The sequence below is a fragment of the Myripristis murdjan genome, chromosome 23, assembly GCF_902150065.1.
Source record: "Myripristis murdjan chromosome 23, fMyrMur1.1, whole genome shotgun sequence".
Classification (NCBI taxonomy): Eukaryota; Metazoa; Chordata; class Actinopteri; order Holocentriformes; family Holocentridae; genus Myripristis; species Myripristis murdjan.
Window position 1 is genome coordinate 26720303 of NC_044002.1, and position 19689 is coordinate 26739991.

The 19689-nt window shown below is 44.5% G+C and overlaps 1 protein-coding gene across 1 annotated transcript in view; it reads right to left on the reverse strand.

Moving 5' to 3' along the window:
- LOC115355640 (leucine-rich repeat-containing G-protein coupled receptor 5-like) overlaps window positions 1-16338 on the reverse strand; it is a gene marked incomplete at its 3' end in the record, with an annotated part of 44215 nt that extends 27877 nt beyond the window's left edge. Inside the window, exons 1-2 of the mRNA XM_030046497.1 lie at window positions 16133-16338; window positions 1374-1445 (exon numbers count right to left, since the gene is read on the reverse strand). Of these exons, the coding sequence (XP_029902357.1) occupies window positions 1374-1445; window positions 16133-16338 (278 nt within the window). The remainder of the gene's footprint in view (window positions 1-1373; window positions 1446-16132) is intronic.
- Between the last annotated feature and the right edge of the window lie 3351 nt (window positions 16339-19689).

Genomic DNA, 19689 nt, shown 5'->3' on the forward strand with positions numbered 1-19689 from the left:
GGACTGGAGTCAACGGGACTGAAGTCAACGGGACGAGTCAACGGGATGAGTCAACGGGACTGAAGTCAACGGGACTGAAGTCAACGGGACGAGTCAACGGGACTGAAGTCATTGGGACTGAAGTCAATGGGACGAGTCAACGGGACGAGTCAACAGGACTGAAGTCAAATGGACGAGTCAATGGGACAAGTCAATGGGACTGGAGTCAACAGGACTGAAGTCAACGGGACGAGTCAACGGGACTGAAGTCAACGGGACAAGTCAACGGGATGAGTCAACGGGACGAGTCAACGGGACTGAAGTCAACGGGACGAGTCAACGGGACTGAAGTCAACGGGACTGAAGTTAACGGGACTGAAGTCAACGGGATGAGTCAACGGGACTGAAGTCAACGGAACGAGTCAATGGGACTGAAGTCAACGGGACGAGTCAACGGGACTGGAGTCAACGGGACTGGAGTCAACGGGACGAGTCAACGGGACTGGTGTCAACGGGACTGAAGTCAACGGGACTGGAGTCAACGGGACTGAAGTCAACGGGACGAGTGAACAGGACGAGTCAACGGGACTGGAGTCAACGGGACTGGAGTCAACGGGACTGAAGTCAACGGGACGAGTGAACAGGACGAGTCAACGGGACTGAAGTCAACGGGACTGGAGTCAACGGGACTGGAGTCAACGGGACTGGAGTCAACGGGACTGAAGTCAACGGAACGAGTCAATGGGACTTCAGTCAACGGGACAAGTCAACGGGACTGGAGTCAACGGGACTGGAGTCAACGGGACTGGAGTCAACGGGACTGAAGTCAACGGAACGAGTCAATGGGACTTCAGTCAACGGGACAAGTCAACGGGACTGGAGTCAACGGGACTGGAGTCAACGGGACGAGTCAACGGGACGAGTCAACGGGACGAGTCAACGGGACTCCATAGAGCAGTGTAGCTCTGCTGTTTGATTAAACCACAGAACAAAACACACTTCATGTGATGCACACTGCTGGTGCTTCATTTAGTCAGTGTCATTGTTATTGGTTTCAAAACGCCAAGAGTCCGTCCAGCAGCTGAAGAAAGCCCAGCCAAACCTCACTACCTGTGACACCTGGCCACAGCACTCACCTGTTAAATCAGGTAGAAAACACTGACAGCCACATTCCTCACCAATCTGGGTTACCCATAATAATCTGGTTTCTTTGTCGCCATCGACAACGTATTGGAAGTGATGAAGAGTCACTGGACAGGCTTTTAAAGCCACGCCCCCTCAGGACCAGAGCACCACGGGTCCACACGCCGCTGATGTCACCAGAGGACCGCAGGGCTTTACGGTGGCCTTCAGGACAGGGCCCGTGTGTGTGTGTGTGTGTGTGTGTCACTCACAGCTCCTCCAGGAAGTGCAGGTTGGACAGAGCTCCACTGGGCAGCTGAGTCAAGTTATTCATACTGAGATCACTGGAGAGAGAGAGAGAGAGAGAGAGAGAGAGAGAGAGAGAGAGAGAGAGAGAGAGAGAGAGAGGTTTACAAGGTGTTTCATGGAGCATAATTAGACTTCATCATATCGAGAAGGCAGAGCAGAGCAGAACTCCACCAGGGTCGTGGAAGTTTACATCCCCGGGTTAAGCCCCGCCCACTTTAGGTGATATCGTTGCCATGGGACACGCCCCTCTCAGCCATTCAGCACGGCCAGTTGGTCAGTGCCACCTTGAGTTTGAGTTTTTGAGTTTTCTGGAGGAAAATGTGACGTTTTTTGACGATAAGATCAGATTTTCAAAACTAATCTGAAGGAGAGCAGCGAGCGCCGTTCTGCGTGAGTCTGGAAAAATCTGAGCCATTAAAAACAAACACACACACACACATACTCTCATTACACAAACATGTAAGGTCAGGCACTGCGTTACACACACACACACACATACACACACACACACACACACACACACAAACACACACACACACATAAAACATTCACTTTGACAAAGCATCCACTGAGAACTCCTCTAGGCGATGGTCTCACTCTCTCTCTCTCTCTCTCTCTCACACACACACACACACACAAAACTTCACATCTTCTTCAAAGTGCCGGTGGAAAGAATGAGTCAACACACACCTCGGTGAGATACAAGAGAGGAGTGGAAGTTACCGGAAAGAAAATAAAGAGCAGGAGGAGGGAGAGCCGAGCCTCTGATGTTCCAGGACTTTTCCAGGACTTTCCAGAACTTCAATGACCCCACACTGCTACCGCCCACCCCCCCACCCCCCGCTTTGTTCATGCTGTTTCTCAGTGTCAAACAATTTCAAAATATAACAATAATTCTTCTATGTCTCTGTAAAATGACTCATTCGAAAAATTCCACATTGTACACGAATTTGTTAAATCCCTTGAATTCCCCTTTCCAGGACACGGCTCTTAAAGTGCCATGTTATTCCACGACTGCTGATAAACAGTACAGCAACACTCATTTTACTATCGGAGGCACTGCACTTTACTAATGTTCAGTAATGACAGTTCATTGTGTTAATAACTGAGACCCACAGTGTCAGAAACTGCAAACTGCAACACCGCAAACGTTTCTAAAAAAAATAAAATAAAAATAACGGGAGTTAAATGGTGGTTGGTGGTGGGAAGATGAGGTGTGGGAGGACAGAAACGAGGAAACCAGAGGCCGACGTCTGTTGGTTACAGAGGCACTGCTTTCCAGTAGAGTTCTCATCGGGCCTGAAAATTAAGACCCTACCCTACCCGGGCCATACTGGGCCAGCCCGAGGCCCTACCCTACCCCACTGATTAGCCGAACTTTAGGCCCGACAGCCCGAAAAAGCCTGAAAAAAAAAAAAGAAAGGAGAGGGGGAAAAAAAAAAGATCGCCAAATTCGCCATTATTTAGCAGCGCCGGTGGCTCAGATTCTAGTAGCAGTGAGAGAACGGACATAATAGTTGGCGAAAGGCAGCTTCACCACAGAACCAGAACCCGAAGCCCTACCCTACCCGACCAATTCACATACATTTTAGGCCCGACCCTACCCGACATTTTCGGGTAGGGTCGGGTTCGGGCTCGGGCAGAATTTGAGAACTCTACTTTCCAGACAGTTTTCAGGGAAACGAGGCACCACGAGCAGACAGACGAGCGAGCTGACCACCAGGAACCTGCTCACGTTCAGCTCAGTGTCTTTACTTCTGACGGGACTATTTGTCCTGATTGATTAAAGAAGTAAATTATGTTATTACCCTCACCTGATGAAAGGTGTTTGTCAAACTGTTGTGTGAAAGCGATATCACACTCGAGGTCCTGCTGTTGAGCTGAATAATGAATCACATCCCAGCTGATAGACAGAAAAACAACACAACCTCGACGGCAATATTGTTTAATAAGCAGCTGCTCGGACATCAGCAGCATTTATGATCATGTTTAAACAGTAAAACAATAATGTAGCAGTAATGTGACACCAATAATGCAACACAACAACAACAAAACAACAACAACAAAACAACAATACTGCAACAATAATGTAACACTGATGGAAAACTATTGCAACAATAATAATGCAACACAACAATAATGCAACACTCACACTGCACACACACAGGACACGATGCCAGCGAGTGAACAACCGAGCACAACAATAAGTAAATCAATCAATCAATCAATAAATCCATCAGTCAATCAATCAATCAATCAATCAATCAAGCCTTTAGTTTAAACCGGTTTGTCCAAACTGACGACGTCACATCGCCGTGCGTGTGGACGAGACGTGATGCAACACAACACTAAGAGCATGGCCATGGAGCAACTCCCACAGATTATTGATTAATTATTGATTAATTATCGTTTGTCTGTTTTCTGTTTTGCAAGTCTGATTTGATTGTGGAGAAAGTGACGAGGAAGAGAGAGAGAGAGAGAGAGAGAGAGAGAGAGCTTCAGTGTGACAGCATGCTAAAGAAGTGAAGTGACTCACTCTTACTGTGTGTGTGTGTGTGTGTGTGTGTGTGTGTGTGTGCAACAATGACGTCCTTCTCTCTTTGTTTATTTCTTCCCGTCTTATCTCTCCCGCTCTATTCTGCTCTCTCTCCCTTTCTCTCCCTCTCTCCGATAACTATCTGTGATGTCTTTTTACTCAGAACTCGTCTGAATGGAAGTGGAGACAGCCTGTCTCAGCGCACACACACACACACACACACACACACACACACACACAGTGAGGGTGTGTCTGCACTGGTTGAGTTGAATGTATTGACTGTTGAAGGGGAGGAACTTTCTCAACACTTCATAAAGCCTGGCCAGCACTGGTGGACTGAGGTGTGTGTGTGTGTGTGTGTGTGTGTGTGTGTGTGTGTGCACTCCTGCAGGAGAATACAAAGGACAACAGTCTCTTCTGTTCACACTGTTGTAAATCTAAAATTGTTCTGACAGTATATGTGGGTGTGTGTGTGTGTGTGTGTGTGTGTGTGTGACTGAACTACCTGTTGATGTTGTTGTAAAGCTAAAACCGTATTGCTGCCCAACATCCATAAAACCTCTCTCTCGCTCTCTCTTTCCCGCGCTCTCTCTCTCTCTCACTTGCACACACACACACACACACACACAGAATGGTTTGTTTAGACTTATTTGAGCAGAATGGGCCTTTACTTGCCCTAGACTAACAGCGTTACGGGTGATTAGCTTTTACTGCTGCACACACACACACACACACACACACACACACACACACACAATACTAGAACCTGTGTGTATGTGTTTACATGTAGTCTGTGTGTGTGTGTGTGTGTGTGTGTGTGAGTGTGTTGCTCATTACCCAGGGTAAGGGGTTTATAATGTTCTCTACATGTGGTCGCATATCTTAACTCAGAGGGTCCTCACACACACACACACACACACACACACACACATACACACACACACACACACTGAGGAGCTCTCTGTCGTCTGCAGGGTGGATTTTAACTGAAGCAGAGAAACAGGGCAAGTTTTTAGGTTTTTTAGTAGTTTTTAGTTTTTATTGCGACAGACGGAGGGAGAAATGTGTTACAGCGCCACCATCTGACTTCTCCTCAAACCAGTCTCATGTAAAAAAAAAAAAAAAAAAAAAAAAAAATCCCCAAACTTGTATTTGGAACCCACGTGATCCGCTGTGTAAATCAGCCTCAGAGTCGCTGTAAGGTTTATTTTGACAGAGCCAGGCTAACGACTCCCATAGACTTCAAGTGTTTATGCTAAGCTAACAGGAAATGCTACCCACAGGAACTGAACCAGTGGACGCACAGAGGTGGAAACGGTGTCCAACATCTGGTCTCAGTCTGGGGACGACAGGAAAAGGGGGATTTTACCCTTCAAGGATCCAACAAAAGATTTTTTTTTTTTTGTTGGACTTTACAGTGGCTTCCCTCTCGATTCCTTTGATCGTTTTCATGTTTAATACGACCGTGTGCACGAGCGTCCTAAAAGCGACGTGCTGCTCCCACTGGCACCGCACGCAAAACACAGGCAGTCATGTGACATCAGGACCAATCACAGACGGGGGGAGGAGTCAGAAAAAAAAAAAACATCAAAAGAACCTCAAAGAACCTCAAAGAACGGTACGCCCTGCGAGACACCGGGCGTTTCTCAGTGGGCGTTCTTGTGTTCTTGTGTTCTTGTGAAACGTCATCAGTCCTGCTTCAGTTCAAAGTTCCCATCCGACCAAGTTCGGTCCAAATTCCTGGATTTGTTCTTGCTCCGCCCCTTTTAGCGAGGATGCATCGGTTGGCAGAGTTGTTGTCATTATTATAATATATAATCAATCAAATCAAATCAGGGAAATCAAATAGTACCTCTCTGAGCTGTGGGCTGTAAGTTATTTAAATTAAATTACTACACTAAATTAAATGGAATTTATTTATAAAAACATTATCATTTTTCTTTTTTATTATAAACACTACAGGAGATCTGGCCCACACAGATGAGATGGAGAAGTCATCAAGTTGCTGCAGAACGACCGTCCGTCCTCCAAGTCTGTCCTCCCGAGTCGACCTCAACAAGTCCCAACTTCAAAGGTTCACAAGTCCAAACCTGGAGAACTTGGTATCGAGAAACGCCCCCGATTTTGTCCTAAAAGTTCTTATGAAGGCGAGCGGGACGTCCTGAAAACCTCTCACCTCCCCTGTAGCTCCTGTTTACAGAGACTACTGCAGAACGTGCGTTATTTTACTTTTTACTGTACTTTTCTTTCCTCTCCTTCTGCTTCCTGTCTTTTCATTCCATGTGTTGTGTCACTATTTTAGTTGCGTCTGTGCATTAATGAACTTCATGAGCCCTGTTTTTACAAAATTGGCCCAAAAACTGTCTCTTGTGTCTTTGTTGTCCTGCAGGTCTCCCTGTTGTACCCGAGCGCCTCATCCTGTCCCTGCACCTTTAACTTGATTTCCTGACCATGTAATCAGTTTTAGGGTTCAGAGGGAAGTTGCTTTCTTTTTTTTTTTTTCTTTTTTGGTGCTTTCAGCCTTTTTTTTTTTTTTTTTTTTTTTATCATGGTTGTTGTTCTCAGGTAAACCTACCAAACTAAAACAATGGGCTCAATGTGGGGAGAATAAACTGTATGCAGGAATCATTAACTGTCCACATGCTCACACTCAACACACACACACACACACACACACACACACGTCGAGCTGCCGCTGCTGGCGGGCGAGTGCGTTTACACTCGGCCTCAAAGCATTGTGGGAGTTTTGTGTGATCACAGGGCTGACGGCGAAGCGGAGAGAGAGAGAGAGAGAGAGAGAGAGAGAGAGAGAGAGAGAGAGAGAGAGAGAGAGAGAGACGGCTGATGGTTGACTGGTTCAACAACACAGCAGTCACTGATTAGCTACCGCAGTGTGTGTGTGTGTGTGTGTGTGTGTGTGTGTGCATGTGCGTGTGTGTGTGTTATCTATGTTTTGATTGGATCCACTGCTCAGATATAAGACGTTACTGAATAGCAGAGAAACACAACACAGTGTCTTTATCTCCTGTTTTGATTGTTTTTTTTTTCTTTTCAGAGGAAACCTCGAGCTACGATGAAGATGAAGATGAAGATGAAGATGAAGAAGATGAAGATGATGAAGATGATGGTTTTGGTTATTTGACAATGAAGTGACTGCTGGGCCTGATTGTCCCTGCTGGTGCACACCATGATGTCACATTACCTCACCGACACACACACACACACACACACGGTCATATCACGCTGTGTGTTCATACTTTCAGATTTTTTCCTCTTTTTTCAGCTTTAAGATGAAAACAAACACGCAAACAAACAAACAAAACAAATGAAAATGAATGAATCAATAAATGAATAGAACATCGCACAGATTCTAGGGATCATATTAAATATTTTTTGTCCTGAGGAACGCCGTCAGTGGGGTTTGAGTGAGTTTTGAAGTCTGTTTTTACCATTTCCTCGGTCGAGCTCGCCGGGCATCTTCACGTGCAGCTCAGAGCTCAGAGCTCAGAGCTCGCTGACAGCCCAGATGGCAGAAGCTGTTGAATCAATCAATCAATTTATGGTCAAACATGTTGATTTTTGTTTGACTTTTGGTTGACTCTTGGTTTGGGTTACAGATCAGTGGTGGATCACCCACTGAGAAGATGACAGGTTGAAAAGATCTTGTTGAATCAACATTGTGTTATGGTTGAATTTAATGATTGAATGGCCGACACTGAATCAATGTCTGTATTGTAAACAGTCCTGGGGGGGCGTCCATATTTATTAAGTTCAATGTATAATCAATTAAATTTTTCTGTAGAATCCCATGTAGATGAAGGTTGAAGCAGCACTGATTCAGTCTCAGCTGTGGCTGAAAATCCACTTTCTGCAGAATTTCAGTGTCGGGCTTCAATGTGGATTCAATATTTCTGCCTGAACACGTTTCAGCATTGATTCAGTCACATGTTGCTCTGTGGGAGGGGAGGGCGGAGCCTCCTGACAGGTCGACAGGTGAGCCCGTGTCCCTGTGGATCGTCTCCCCGGCGTCGTGTCGGAGGTTCCTCAGGCAGGAGGCCGTGGAACCTCAGCAGCTTGTCAGGTTCTCTGAGGTTCTTCATTCACGTCCTCATGTTTTATCACCGTGAACACCAGGGACTCAGGTTTTAACGCTTTACGTAAAGTGTTTTGGTTGGTCTTCGTCTTTGTCTTTTGGACGGGGAACACTGCAGTCAGAGACTTCTCTGATTGGCTGACGCGTGTGTGACCTCACAGCGATGAGGAGCAGAGGAGGAACTTGTGCTCTCTGTGTTTTGTCTGTCTGACCTCTCCCACGACCTCCGAGGAAGACAGGTAGTCCATTTACCTGCCCAGGATGTTTGGACTGCAGAGTCTGTGTGTGTGTGTGTGTGTGTGTATGTGTGTGTGTGTGTGTGTGTGTGTGTGTGTGTGTGTGTGTGTGAGAGAGAGAGAGAGAGAGAAGAGAGACAGAAGAGAGAGAGAGAGACCACTTAGCCTCGTCATGGTTGAGTTGAGTTCAGCTGTCGTCAAGTGCTCCTTTTGGACGACACGGTCCATCACACACACACACACACACACACACACACACACACACACACACACACACACTCACACACATTGACAAACACACTTACTCAGAGCTGTCAGCCATCTATCAGTAACCTAAAAACTCTTTTTAAAAAAAACAATCTCTAATGGCTTCCTGAGCCTTTATGCTCACCTCACACACACACACACACACACACACACACACACACACACACACACTCACACACACACACACACACTGAACTTCACATTAGCTGAGTTTTTTCGGGCTGCGTTTCATGTCCTCATATCAAATCTGCTCTTGTAACGTCCGAGCCTCCTGTTTAACAAAATCACCACGGCAACAGGAAGGCTGTTTTTGCCGCCGGCCCGCTCGGCATTGTGGGTCGTGGTGAGGAGCGCGGCGCCAGGTAACGCCGGGTACAGATCTGTCGTCCCGCCTCTGATGTCTGCAGAAACTGACGGGACAGATGAGGGAACCCCGCCCCATACACACACACACACACACACACACACACACACACCCTGTCCCGTGACCCCCACCTCGCTCACCCCGGGGGGCCCCCCGCTGAACCGCCCCGACAGAAAGACAGAAAGAAAGAAATAAAGAAAGAAAGAGAGACGGAGTGAAAGAGCGAGAGAAAGGAGATAATAGAGGGAGGCCTCCCAGCCACACAGCTCTCTCTCTCTCTCTCTCTCTCTCTCTCTCTCTCTCTCTCTCTCTCTCTCTCCTGCAGAGCTCGTCTCTCTCCGGGCCGCCACCATTTGAATAATCATCTGATATCCATCAGTTCAGCCCGAGGAGACGGAGAAACCACCGCACACACACACACACACACACACACACACACACACACACAGAGTTTCATCTACCTCATTACCAAAAAGGGGAAAAAAAGCAGACAAGGCTAATGTATTCGTCTTTCCTTTCATTCCTCTGTCGTCCTCCTCCTTTCTCCCACTTCTTCATGCATGCCTCTTTCTCTCTCTCTCTCTCTCTCTCTCTGTCTCTCTCTCTCTCTCTCTCTCTTTCTCTCTCTCTCTCTCTCTCTGCCCATTCCAAATTCAAATCAGGGACCTTTATTGGTACGATAACGCTGCTCCTTTCACTGCTGCAGCATCAACATGTTCATATCCTTCATATCAGCCTCAGTGTCGCTTTGATTCTTTAATTTTCAAAGGGAGAAAAACTCCAACTCCTCTGTTACCTTCATTTTTTATTGGGGTCAATTTCTCCCCAGTAATTTAAACCTCATTAAAATTATTCTGCTAAAAACTGTGACCTAACCCCCCACCCCACTCTCCAGGTGTGGCTCTGTCACAGGTGTGTTCTCTCCCCTTTGCAGACACACCCACCTTCTGCTAATCCCATGCAGTTTGGGCCCCAAAGCCTGCAGTCCACATGTGTTCTTGTGGCCTGTTGTAAAATGGTGTGTGTGTGCAGACTGGGGCCTAAACAGTCTTGGAGCTGCATCAGTTGGCTTTGACTGGAAAGCTGAGACTCTTGTGGATTCAATGAGCCACATTTGATTCCTGTGTGATGATGTTGGCCCCCATAGCAGCCATTTCACTGCAGGCACAGACTTTTGTCCAACTGGACGTGGCTGGAGAAAATGACCTCTAGTGACCTCTAGGAGAATCACAGCCTCATCAAACTTTACACACACAAACTAGAGAGCGAGGCTGTTCAGAGGAGCTCTGCTTCTCCACACAGACTGACAGTGAGGGCCAGTTTCTGACACATTTACACAACACAACACTCAACATCCACTTACGGGGAAAACACAGTTCTTACAGAGAATCTGCAAGTGTCAAAAGTTTTGACACCAAATCAAAGTTTTTCTGTGGTGTTCCTCAGGGTCTGATGTGGGGTTCTGGAGGATTTCTGACCATGTTTATTAATTCCCCAGCGGTCAAAAATAGTTTCAATAATGCACCAAATCTGGGTAACAAATGGTATCAGCATCAAAATTGCTGCAACAACTTATGACACATATCCATCATGTCTATCCATCATAATGCTGTAACCCTTATACTCTCAATAAATAACACAAACAGGTGCCTTATCAGAACACGATGCTTATTCCAGATTAATGACCAGAATATCTTGACACACGGAGCTGAGCTGCATCTCAGATTCATCTTCAGGTTCCAGCTTTCAGACGATGTTTATCACCTCTGTCTGGCTTCTACTGCTGACCTTTGACCTCCTGCTGAGGCCCCCCCGCTCCCCACTAAAATGGATCTAAGTAAGAGGTTGACAAAATACTTTACGTTTTGTTTTAGTTTATTGGATTTATTAAATTGGATTTATTTACGTTTGGCAGTCGCTGTTTTCCAGATACGTCCATGTTTTTTACCTCTCAGTTGGAGTTATCAGAAAAACACAGCTCAGTTTGGTCGCACCTTCTCCTTTTTGCTGATTTTGCTGATTACAAGTCGGAAGGTGGTGCTGATACGATAAACACAGAATGATGCTGAAAACTGAGAGGAAACTAAACTAAAAATCACTCTGATGGATCCGCGATGAAGCGACAGCAGATCCCCGTCAGGAACCAAGCAGAAACTAACCAGGTGCGGCTCGGTGACGCTGAGGTCCTAACATGGCTAAAGACCTCCACCATGGCCGTCAGAAGGGGGGGAGGGGGTGGGAGAGGGGGCGGGGTTACGTCACCTGAAAACCCCCCGGTCCCGTCAGCGCACAGAGCAAACCGGAGCTGAATGCATTCCTCTGCTGCTGTCAGTCAGACGCAGAATAGAGACTTACAGGCCCTTTCACACAGCACTGCTTAAGCATGCATCAAGTGGTGCACACACACACACACACACACACACACAAAGCGCTGACAGATGGCAGTATTCACGGGACAGAGTGACGGTGGTCGACCAAACAGACAGATGGAGAGAAAGAAAGGTTGTGAAAAGGCTGCCTCTCTTTACCTGAGCTCTTTTTTTTAATCCCTGAATCTAAAAGCCAGGATGAATAATCCAAAACCGGATTTTCCCAAAACACTGAAACACCCTCATCATCATCATCATCATCACTCAAACACTCAACTTTTTTTTCTCTATGAACCTCCATGCAAAATTACAGAAAACAGTCTCCTGAGGTTATTATAGTTTTGCATCTTTCATTCGTTTTTCTGACTTTTTGTTTTCAGTTTCAGTTGAGTTTGTTTTTTTGTTTTTTTTTTTAAGTGGGTTTGCTTGTTTGTTTGTTTGTTTTTTAAATGGAGAGATTTGATTTTTATTTGTTTCAGTGTGAGATTTAGTCTGTTTTGTCTTGGGGGGATTTGTCAGGGGTGAGATTCAAACAGAATATTATCCATCTGCTGGTGTAAAACTGACACAGCTAAAAAAATTTAAAAAAAAAAGATAGATTTCAATAAATAAACTCACAAAGAAGAACAGAGCATGATTGCTGTTACAATGTAAAGTTATTATATTACATTTGAAAAGGGCCAAAGGTCATAAATAAAACCTTTGTAAAGGAAAAACCTCAGAAAATTGTCGCATATTAATTCATCCATGCAACTGATCAGCACTGCATCACACAAGTGACTGCAGTGTGTGTGTGTGTGTGTGTGTGTGTGTGTTTCATTTAACTCGCCTGAAACTGTGATCTAATTATTTTTATTTATTTATTTATTTATTTATTTATTTTTTACAACAAATCAATTTGATATGCTGTTTAGAAATTGAACATTTGCCTGTTTCTGTCACAATCCTGGCGTGTCCGGCACTTCTCTGGTTAGCCCCGCCCTCCTGTTACCTGGTCACATGTCCTCTCCCAGCCAATCAGCTGCCTGCCTGTTCCCCTGCCCGCCCACCTGTTCTCACAACACCTGACATGAGAGATTACAGCCACCATTATTTCACTAGACAGGGGGTCAGTCTGACTCTTTGTTTGTTTGTTTGTTTGTTTATTTGTTTGTTTGTTTGTTTGTTGGCAGGATGCCTGTTAAAGTTATGAACGGATGTTTACTGAAACTTTGTGGCGTCATGTGGCGAGGGAGAGCTGATCGACTTCTGTGGATAACCAACACATGGAGCTGCTGTATCTTCATACACACTGAGAGTCAGGAGGTTGTATAGGTGTTATATTATAATCTAAATATGATTTTAAATGTTAAATTCTCATGTGATAAATTATTTTATTTATATGTAAAACACTGTCATTTACACGCCCCCCAAGGTGTGTGACTGTAAACAGGAAAAAAATAATATCACGGTTGAAACGAGATCGGGAGGAAATGGGACGTGATTTCACCTCGGCTTATAATTCTGTCTCACACGATAATCTGGGCTCTCCTCTAATTAATAATCTCACCTCAGATTATTATTCTGTCTGCATTAGAAATATTGACAGGAACAGTCCAGTTACTGATCAATATCTGGGATCAAACAGACTGATCAGTTTATAGCACTGAGCCCCACTGACCAACACGTTCTGCTCTGTTTAGTGCTCAGTGCTGCCCCCGCTGGACACAACACTGAACTGCAGCCTGTTTTGTGGACGTTGCTCAGATTTAAATCTCTGAAGTGTTAAAAAAAAAAAAAATAGTGCTTTTGTTTAAACAGAGAATATCAAAAATATGCAGCATTTTTAAAACTAAAAATATGACGAATATGACAACGCTCATTTGCATAACATTAAAACTTTTCCCACCACTTTTCTTATCACCGAGTCAAATTCACTTCAGTTACATTTCAGAGTCTGTGTATGGAGATAGAGCTGCGTTCCTCTCTCTCTCTCTCTCTCTCTCTCTCTCTCTCTCTCTCTCCCACACACACACACACACACACACACCTCTAAAAGACATAAAGAAACCTTGATGTTTTGCTGCATTCCTGATTGGAGCTTTAATAAAGACACAAAGAACCTTTGATCCTCTGTCAGTGTGTGTGTGTGTGTGTGTGTGTGTGTGCGTGTGTGTGTGTGTGTCTGTGTCTGAGGCAAACTGTAAGGAAACTGCTTTGAATGAGAAACGCACAAACACACAGAGCTATTATGGAGGGACGGAGAAGGGTTTTTAATGAGAGTGAAATTTAAATCCTGGTCATTGTGCTGCTTTAAGACAGGAGCCAATACACACACACACACACACACACACACACACACACACACACACACACTGCAGAGTGACGTGATGCTTTTGCCACAACAGGGACACATACAACTGTACGATCAACAATTTGATGCAAAGAAGTGTGAATGTGTGTGTGTGTGTGTGTGTGTGTGTGTGTGTGTGTGTAATTTCCTGACTGAGACAGAGGAGGCTCATTCATTATTATGATCAAAATCAATATTATGACTTATTGTTGTTTCTTACAGTTTCTGCTTTAAGACGTCTGAAGTTGACGGCTGACGGCGGACGTGAAACAGACGTGGTGAGTTCAGGCCGATGACATCACAGTGATGTCAGCTGCTGATGTCACGTTCGTGTCGTGCAGGACGGACGGCAGGTGCTCATGTTTTAGAAAGAAAGAAAGAAAGAAAGAAAGAAAGAAAGAAAGAAAGACTTGAGCAGGATGTTTCTAACGTTAAGTTCTTCCCAAAAGGACTCGAGTCACATGTTGGGTGATCGTATTTTCAGACCCTCGAACCGGGACCCTGAAGTGCACCACATGTTCTTGCACGTGCACAGGTACAAGGTTATTAACGCAGAATAGACGTTTTCATCAGGAGGGGGGACAATTATGATTATTTCAGCGGCCGCACGCCCACCGAGCGAAGCCTCCAACACCATGGACAAACTAACGGTTTTGTCTCCCAAAATCAAAGCAAAAGAAGGTGGAAACTGCAAAAGAACACCAGAAATACAGATCACCAGGACGGCTCTGCTGTAATATAACATGTACTGACTTTCAGAGACCTTTCAAAATAAAACACAGGCTGCCAGCTGAGGGATTTTCCACTGCTTTGAACGTGGCATCCATATCAACACCTTCCTAAAATAATCGCAAGTCATTTTTTGTCAGAAATGAGTTTTTTTTTTGCCTGAATCATCTCCTCTTGATGCTGGCTACATTTGGTAAAATCACCAGCATCCTCAGCTGAACAGATCCTGCCATTCTACCCCTGAATCATGTCAAAACTGTGACTTAGGCAGTTTTATTTTGTCTAAGTCAAAAGAAAATGTGACTTAGGCAATTTTACGTTATTTAGGCTATTTTAAGAGTTTCAAGATGGCAGCGGTATCAAGAAGAAAGAGAATTTTCTCTGCCAATGAAGTTATCTCAGTGATCCAGGGCTCATCTCCAATTGGTAAGTGATGAGGTTTAGTATAACTTTGGCATATAACATATTACAATTGCCTAAATCAACAAAGGCATGTTCAGAAATTTGCCTAAGTCATTTATTTCTGTTATGTTACATAACTGACTGACATTGTTTCTAGTATGTCAGTAGTCATCTTTTTTAGAACCTTTTTGAGTGACATTATCAATAAAGATCATCCAGTTAATTTTTGGTGAATTTTTTTGTGTCTCCTGAAAAACCTGAAAAAATGACTTAGGTGATTATTTGAGGAAGGTGTTGATGAGTTTCTGGGGGGATCTGCTGCAGAGAGGAAGAAGAAGTCTGACGTCAGCTGGGAACGCTGCGTCAGCGTCGGCCGTCGGTGGCTGCTGCTGCCCCCTGCTGGAACAGAAAATGTGCGCCCCCTGCTGTTCATGTTGTGTTTCTCCGAGAACGCGGAATGACTGGATTCAGAGCTCCTTGTCTGGATTCAGGTGGACTTGTTCTGTTTTTTGTTTCTTGTGGGTTTGACAACATTTGGTCAGACTTTGGTCAAAGATTTTTTTTTTTTTTTTTTTTTTTTTTTTTTAGGAACATCCTCCTCGTTCTGACTCTGAGGAGCGTTTTCACGACTTGTGAAGGACTTGAACCTCAAAGTTTAAGACTTATGGCTTGACTCGGGACCTGACTGCCAGGATTTGACAATTTTTTTTTTTTCTAGAGCAGCGACTCTGGGCCAGACAGTCCCCTCTTCAGTCGACCCTCTGTTGAGCGTAGTGCACCTTTAATGGAGGGTTACAGCTGATATGAGGGCAGTTTTCCAGATGCTTCCATGCACACAGACATATCGGAGCTTTTCAGAAAACACAAAACACTAATTACGAGTCAAAATTTAATGCTTATGGTTAAAAAATAATAAATCACAAGAGATGAACACAGTAAAACACACCTGTGAACTTCAACATGTAAAGGTCAGAGGTCACAGGTTTCTTCTCTGTCCTGCTCTCTATCAACAAATATTATGGCCAAATCTCTTCAGCACATGAGCGACAATAACTGAAACACACGTGTGCGAGCGCACACACCCGCACGCGCACGCGCACACTGCTCGAGTTGGTATTTGACAAGGTTGTGAAAGAAAGTAGACACACACGCGCGCGCTTGCAATCGGACAGGTGCTCTGTTTCTCAAGAGAGCCGAGCAGCCACACACACACACACACACACACACACACACGCACACATACTGCATGGGCTGTTATTCGAGAGACAGAGAGAGAGAGAGCGTGCAACAGCAGGTTAATAAGACATCCAGTATGATAAACAGTTAGAAGGAGAAAGATACACACACACACACACACACACACACACACACACACACACACAGTGTAAACCTACAGGTAGGACGTGAAGACGCTCAGGTTGCTCGGCAGGTCCCGGAGCCCCAGGTCGGCGCAGTCCACACGGTGAAGCAGCCCGTCCACCTCGCACCGACAGCGGCCAGGGCAGCCGGTCCTCCCCGGCCCCCTGTCCCCGGACACGGAGCTCCCCTGTCCGGCCGAACAGACCGCAAACACGGCCAGCAAAGCCACAAACCCCGGCATCTCCCCCACAGCTGGCCGGCCTGGTTAAAGTTTGAGCTCCAGCTCCAAAATGAAGCACAAAAAACAAACCAAAATAAAACAAAACCTGGAGCAGGATCACGCCGAGGTTTGGTTCAGTTTTAGTCTGCAGCTGGATCCAGAGTGGAAACGTTTGGATGAAACCTCCTGATTAAACAACAACAACAACGACACGACAAAAAAACCCTAAAAAGTTTGAGAACAGGTGATGTAAAAGTGACAGAGTAAAAAAAAATCCAGACTGAAGTGTGTTCAGTTACGGTCCGTCTGCTCGTTTGGTCACTTTCCAGCCTGCACGCGTGCAGCGAGAGAGAGAGAGAGAGAGAGAGAGAGAGAGAGAGAGAGAGAGAGAGCTACATCAGTGTGTAGCTGCTTCACTTTAAAACTCGATGTCACACCTTTGGATGGATCATGACGCAGAAATAAAACAGAATCAGAGTCAGAATTAGTCTAATTGATAATTTACTAATAACATGTAATAATGCTGGTATATTTACATATTTATACATACATTTTTTGGCTGCTCTCGATATAAATACGAAGTCTAAACATTAAAAAAAATAAAATAAAAAATAGTGTCAGCAAGTTAGCTCTCTAATGCCTGTTTAATAATGTTAGATTAAAAGTTAGCATGACGATGGGATGTTACTCCATATATCCTAATTAAAGGCACAAAGTGCTGGAATCCAAATGATCCAAAAATAAAAAAAAAATAATTCATTCATTCATTCATTCATTCATTCATTCATTCATTCATTCACTCACTCATTCATTCAATCAATCAGAAGAACATGAACGGCTAACTGTGATGCGGTGAAACACAGTGCATATGTATTTTGTATTATATTTTTCGAAATTATTGATACAAAAATAATAATTATCCTTAAGTTGTGAAGTATCTCTGGACAACGGTATGTTCAAAGCCTCCTGAGTGAATATTCGGTAAACATAATCTATAGGATGCATAGTCAGCTGACTGTCTCATTAAAAAATCTACAGTCAGAATAAAAACAGTTGTAACTGTCTGGTGTTAACATTAAAGACAGCGTAAACACAGATGATGCACTTGAACAATATGATGTCTCTATGTGGCTGAATGAATGAAACCTGCAGCCACCGCGTGTGACGAGGCTGATCCAGCCTTTTTAGCTTGTAACATATTTAGATTAGATAGATTAAAAATTAGCATGACGATGGGATGTACTCCATATATCCTATTTAAAGGCACAAAGTGATGGAATCCAAATTATCCAAAAAATAATTAATTCATTCATTCATTCATTCACTCACTCACTCATTCATTCAATCAGAAGAACATGAATGGCTTTCTGTGATGCTGTAAAACACATTGCATAGGCATTTTTTATTTTACATCATTAAAAAATCAACAGTCAATAAATCCAAACAGCTGTAACTATCTGGTGTTAACATTAAAGACAGTGTAAACACAGATGATGCACTTGAACAATATGATGTTTTTATGTGGCTGAATGAATGAAACCTGCAGCCACCGCGTGTGACGAGGCTGATCCAACCTCTTTTTTAGCTTGTAACATATATGACCTCATAATCTTGAAGAATGTTAATATTTGCTCCCAAATTTGTGCTTGTTTTCCTCATAAATTTATAACTGTATCATGAATTTTTAATTTTTATTTTATTTTATTATTATTATTTTTTTTTTTTTTTTACCCACAATGGTCTTGATACACCACTGAAAGCTTTTCTAGCCGCTTTGAGCCAGGAGGAGGAGAGGAGTCCTGCTCTGAGGTCAGTGCTGCAGGTCTCTCTGCTGTCTGAAGCTCATTATCAGACAGTGATGGTGGCCTCCATAGGGGGCGCCGGCGAGCGTCCGCTCTGCTTGTCCCACACACAGGGCAGGGACGCTGCTTCACCTCAGGGAGCTCAGATGGAGTCCTGATCTGCTCGGGAGCTTTCACTCCGTCTCCTTCCTTCTTACCTGGAGAATCCTCCATTAGAACAGCAGCCCACCAAGGTGGGACACACCTGGCTGTTAGAGGGGACGGGAGACGGCCTCTGATTGGTTCACTGCATGTTACGCCCAAAACACAGCCAGGATTAATGAGGAGACTCAGGACGAGCCTTTAGAGCCAGGAGCCTGGAGCAAACAGACTTTTTTCCTCGGTTAAAATACCTACTGCAGACTGTGCGCTTCCTTAAAAGAGCCCACTGTGTCCCAGGCCAGAGCCCAGTTCACCCACGAGGGGGAGACACTGGTGCCCCCTCCTGGTGGGATGTAGCTGCACAGCTCCACACACATTTCACTACAGATCTGAATGCACAGAACTCACGTCTCATATGCGACGAAACCTCTACATCTCTCTCTCTCTCTCTCTCTCTCTCTCTCTCTCTCTCTCTCTCTCTCTCTCTCTCTCTCTCTCTCTCTCTCTCTCTACATGTGAAACCAGCAGCTGGATGCAACCAGTCCCCACCCCTTATCTCCGGGTTGATGAAGGAAATTCTGGGAAATGTAGGAAATCAGTAACTGAAATCACTGAGGATCTGTGGACACACACACACACACACACACACACACATAGTGCTGTGGCTAATAATTGTTCAACAACTCTATGAGCTGCTGCTGTAGGATTTACAGTCTCTGAGGTACAGGTGACTTGTTGTTTATTTTATTTGGTTAAATTTAGTTTTTCAGGGACAATGTACATAGATCAACATTTACATAAACATGCCAGTGTAGATGGCATGTGTGATGGCTCATTTTCTAACATATACAACAATAAAAACAATCCCATATAAGATATTACAACATTACACATTAGACTAAAACAAAGATCACATCATGGAAATAGGTTGTTGAGTCCAGAGAGTCAACATGATGGCTCCTGGCTTCAAAACAGTCAGTAAGCAGTGTTGTTTACAGTCTGTGGTTTTATTCAGATTTGAACACCTAATAACAAACAAATAAATTATTTTTCCTGTATGCGAATGTTTCCGAGCAGTCAGATTCAGTCAGACTCTGACCTCTAGTGGTCAATCTCCTGTACTGCAGCCTAAAAATAAACCTCTGAGGGGAACTGTAAACCAGCGGGTCTCAAACTGAGGCCTGGGGACGCCTGAGGGTCCTTCAGAGACTCCAGGGAATCTTCAGTAACATAAGGAAATTTACTTTCACTTCTCTAAATTCATCAGACATTATACCAGCTAGAGAATGTACATGACTGAGTAAGGTAATCCCAGATTTCACTGCTCTTATCTTCCCATGACCAGTGAAGACTCTTCTACTGATCAGCGTGAAGTCAAAAACTAAAAATCTGTCCTACATGGGTCCATGAGGCTAAATGTGACAAACTG